At 38.1% G+C, this 5000-nt stretch overlaps 1 protein-coding gene across 1 annotated transcript in view; it reads left to right on the top strand.

Moving 5' to 3' along the window:
• Positions 1-1551: 1551 nt before the first annotated feature.
• The window catches only part of acaca (acetyl-CoA carboxylase alpha), a 5624-nt gene continuing 2175 nt past the window's right edge, over positions 1552-5000 (top strand). Inside the window, exons 1-4 of the mRNA XM_056457156.1 lie at positions 1552-1564; positions 1989-2143; positions 2274-2444; positions 4354-4490. Coding sequence (XP_056313131.1) covers positions 1552-1564; positions 1989-2143; positions 2274-2444; positions 4354-4490 — 476 coding nt within the window. The remainder of the gene's footprint in view (positions 1565-1988; positions 2144-2273; positions 2445-4353; positions 4491-5000) is intronic.

The following is a 5000-nucleotide window of genomic DNA, read 5'->3' on the forward strand; positions in this document are numbered from 1 at the left end:
TTTTTTCACCAATCATTTGTGTTGTTTTTGTCATCAAGAGGAAAGCATGCAGCAAATGGGTTCAAATAACAAAGGTAGCAATAACAAATGTACTTTCAACTGAAACAGAATGTTTTTATAGCAAACTAATAGTAAAAGGGGCGTGGTTAAGAATATTGTGGCTTAAGATTACCAAAACAAACTTTTTCAGTGGATTAACTTGCATTAAGTAAATTACAAGTTTTGATTTTTTTTTCTTTCTTTTTTTTTTTTTACACACTTTAAAAGTTTTAATTGCTCTAAAAGTTATTTGACTATTATTTAAATACTTTACAATTGTTTATAATATTATTTACAATTTCTAATAGTTTTTAATATTTCTTTTTCAATTAATTAATAAGTTAATAGCAATTAACAGTAACGTTACTGTTCATTTTTGTTTACTCATTTAACAATGTAATACTGGTTACAATAATAGTTTAAAAACATAAGCCACAATAATAGCAATTAAGACTCACCATTTGTTATACATTACTCTTATAATCAGATTTTTTTATTGATTTTCAATAGTCTTCAATAGTCAATAATGTTACACACATATTGAACAACAATACGAACATGCACCCCATCAAGAAAGAAGGAAAAAGAAAAATAATTAATAAATACATAATTAATTAATTAGGAAATCGGTGATAAACTTTCGCTTAGGATATTGTAACCCCTGAGCATTCAATATAGGATAGTAAAGACTGCCAAACTTCGTAACTTTTTTGTAGAACCTCGGATGGTGTTTAAGGTGCTCGACTTTAAGATGTGATAACACTTCTAATGTCCAATGTTCGTGGGATGGTGGATTTGCTTTTTTCCACCCAAGAAGAATCAGGCGTCTGGCCAATACTGAAAAGAAGGCAATGATTTCTGTGATTAGCTGATAGGTGCATTTCTTCTTGCACTACACCAAAAGTTGAAGTCAACGGATTAGGATCCATATATTTGTTACATACATGTATAGATGAAATTGGTCTAAAAATATCGGTCCAACATTTATCTAATTTAGGGCATCCCCAGAACTGTGGCTCAGATCTGCAGGCTCCAAACCACATCTGGGTCGAGATGAATCTGACCCTGGGCACATTTTTGCCAGCTTGCTCCTAGATAGATGAAGCCTATGAAGCACTTTAGAAGACCATGTCTAATTCAGGCTGTATCTGATATTTCTACTCCCAGTTCCTCTTCCCCTTTTCACTTTATGATCTAGGGATGGGAGGCAGTTCTTTAGATCACTTTAAAAAACATGGACGTCATACCTCTTTTTGATAGGGCTCCATATTAACCAATTCATCTATCCACCATGCTTCTGGTTGGTTCAGGGAAGGAGAGAAGTGTTTTTTTAATGAAGATACAGACCTGCAGGTACCTAAAGAAATTAGAATTTCAAAGTCTGTTCTTAACTGTTGAAATGAGATAAATATGCCATCTTTAAAGAGGTCCTTTACACAGTTAACTCCCTTCCTAGACCATAATTGAAATGCTGAATCTATAAGAGAGGGAGGGAATAACAGATTTAGCAAAATGGGAGCAGAAGGCAACGCTTTGTTTACTATTAACGTGAAGTCTAAATTGTGACCATATTGTGTGTGATCCATCAATAACTGGGTTATTTGTAGAATATTGTTTACTCACTGGAATACGAGCACAAAGTAGTGAGTGTAATGACACTGGGTTGGACTTGTGTTGTTCCATCGGTAACCAAAGCAGGACCTCATCATTAGAAATGTTAGAGAACTAGAATATCAGTTTGTGTAAGTTGGTCATCCATTAAAAGAAATGCATTGGTCTTTCTTTCTCAAATAAAAAAGCCACGTTAAAAGGTTGTAGCTAAATATCATCTAATCAGTTGGCCTGACTGGTATTAGTACCCATTTTAAGGTGATTATTTTTCTGTACATTCTGCACACAATTAAATTTGTCCCGTTTTTTTTTTTTTTTTTTTTTCTCTGTGTTGTCAGGAACCCCAGAGTTGAGTGTGTCTGAGCGTAAAGAGCTGGAAAGTAAACTGAAAGAGAGAGAAGAGTTCCTGCTGCCCATATATCATCAAGTAGCTGTTCAGTTTGCTGACCTTCATGACACACCGGGCCGCATGCAGGAGAAAGGAGTCATCACTGTCAGTACACAACTCCTGTACACTTTTCTATTCATCTTTCTCTATAACAGAACAATCAGAAGCTCGTTTGACCTCTTAATTGTCATGAATTTAAGTGTGCTTGATGTATGTTTGTATTGTGTGTGTTCAGGATATCCTGGAGTGGAGCACGTCTCGGCAGTTTTTCTACTGGCGTCTGCGGAGGTTATTGCTGGAGGAAACAGTGAAGAGGAAGATCCAGTGTGCTAACAGTGAGCTGACAGATGGACAGGTTCAGGCTATGCTTCGCCGCTGGTTCGTGGAAGCAGAGGGAGCTGTGAAAGTACGTTACCCAAAACCTTTTGCTTTCCTCCAGATGACCAAAATCATGTTTAAATATTACAATACTTTTTTCAGAAATATTTCATTTATTACTCAAACTTATTTGTATTTATATGAAAGGAGGATTTGTATATATTTGAGCTCCCATTACAAGTGTAAAAAATAGCTAATAAAGCAATTATTGTGCAATATTTATTATTTACAGCAGGAGTGCACAAACTCAGTCCTGGAGGGCCGGTGTCCTGCAAAGTTTAGTTCCAACCCCAATCAGACACACCTGGGCTAGTTAATCAAGCTCTTACTAGGCTTTCTAGAAACGTCCTTGCAGGTGTGTTGAGGCAAGTTGGAGCTAAAATCTGCAGGACAAAAACCCCCCCCCCAAAAAACAGTTGCACAAATTAGGGCTGCATGATTAATCGAAAAAGGATCACGATCTCGATTCGACCCTACACACGATCTTAATTCAGCTTTTCTACGATTCAGCCAATTATATTTTTAAGGTCAGGAGAGAAGCAAAGTAGTCGCACAAGTCTTCAAAGGAACACTGACACCTTGAAATGGCGTTAAAAGTGTCACATACTGTATTTATAAGGTATAATTCACCCAAAAATCTAATTTCAGTCTTCATGTAATGCTGTATTCGCGGCCGCGAAATCACACGTAAGCTGACTGCGAGTTGTTTGACTACGGAGAACGCGCGCATGCACTCATGACGCCTACTTTAGTGAACAGAATAAAACAAATTCATCAGAGGTCGCCACAGTGGAATGAACGACCACCTTATCCAGCATATGTTTTACACACCGGATGACCTACCAGCTGCAACCCAGTACTGGGAAACATCCATACACACTCATTCACTACAGCCAATTTAGATTCAATTCAATTCACCTATAGCGCATGTCTTTGGTCTGTGGGGGAAACCGGAGCACCCGGAGGAAACCCACACCAACATGAAACTCCACACAGGAATGCCAACTGATCCTGCTGGGACTCGAACCAGTGACCTTCTTACTGTGAGGCGATAGTGCTAACCACTGAGCCACCGTGCCGTCCTCCCAAGAAGTCAAAGTATTCTAGTTTCAAAGCATGTGATTGGTTGTTTGCTTCTGATGTCCCGCACATGCTCACAAACTCAAGATCAAAGCCTGAAAAAGTTGATGATCAGCTTCACGGTACCAACAACACCTGATTACACTGGTTTGGTTTAGTCAGCTCAACTAATCCTGAACTTGTTAAACCACCGTCAGGTATCATTTGCTTTGCAGCGCACTATTAGTCTAAAAATGTGACCAAATGTGTTGCTTTTTAGAGACCAGGTGAAACTTAATTTGAATAGCAGAGCATATGAAATTAAAGTCTTTCTTTCCCGGAAGTGTCATGTGTGTGTGTGTGGACATGAAAATATATGACCGCTAGAATGGATGAACGTCCCTGAGCTCCCGACTAGTCGCCACAGCAGTTCCTGGAGCCGAGCCAAGCCCTGCGGGCAGGTTAAAGTATCTGCCGAAGACTCTGTCTGGACCACTAATACATTAGCCCAATCAGAGCAAGCTATCTTAAGCTACAATTAATCTCCACCCTGCCTGGTGCAGATAGCACAGCAACACGCTGTTTCTTAATTAAAAGCAAACGGATTAAAAATGATTAATATGGGGCATTAAATGTTCTTGCCGACTACAAGTGCTTGCGGTTTTTTAGAAGCGCGGAAGCCCATTAACGCCTCGACAAATCTTCACAAGCACAAGTCCAGCTTTGTTTCAGATCAGCCTGATGCTATCGGCCTAAGCCTAAATGAAGAGCCCTTGATTAGGAGTGTGATTTGCTTTTCAAATGGGAACGGTGTCTGAAAGTTTGTTTGTTTCTTTGATTCTTCCTGTTGGTGATGTTGTTTTTCTTGTGTGTGTCAGGCGTATTTGTGGGACAGTAATGAGGATGTGGTGGAGTGGTTGGAGAGGCAGCTGGCAGAGGAAGAAGGCGCCAGATCCGTCATCGACGAGAATATCAAATATATCCGCAGAGATCACATCCTCAAACAGATCCGCAGGTAACATTCAGATGTTAGCCTTAATAAATGTATTGATATACAAACCTGAGGAAATATACAGTTAGAGGCAAATGTTTTAGCCCTTCTGTGAAATTGTAAGTCTTTAATTCAATATTTTCCAAGTGCTGTTTAATGGAGAAGATTTGTTTCAGCACATTTTTAAATATAATATTTTTAAATACTAATTACTAATAGCTCGTTTATTTTGTCTGGCATGATGACAGTATGTAATATTTTACTAGTTATTTTGCAATTGGCTTAAAGTGAACTACTGTAGGGAAAAATGTTAAAGGTACATTAGGTGATTGTCTTCAAAAACATCTTTTGTTGTGCAGGTTGAACGTCTCTTCACATTCCAATAGTATTGATTAAAGTAAATGATCTAAATGTATTTATATGTATTTTTATAATATGGGTGAGGCATAAGACTAAAAAATGGTCATCCAATTATAATTTTTTTGTGCCAATAATTCCCATAATTCTTAAGTAGCCCAAACTGTCTGTCAACAA

Source organism: Danio aesculapii, chromosome 5 (assembly GCF_903798145.1).
Source record: "Danio aesculapii chromosome 5, fDanAes4.1, whole genome shotgun sequence".
Classification (NCBI taxonomy): domain Eukaryota; kingdom Metazoa; phylum Chordata; class Actinopteri; order Cypriniformes; family Danionidae; genus Danio; species Danio aesculapii.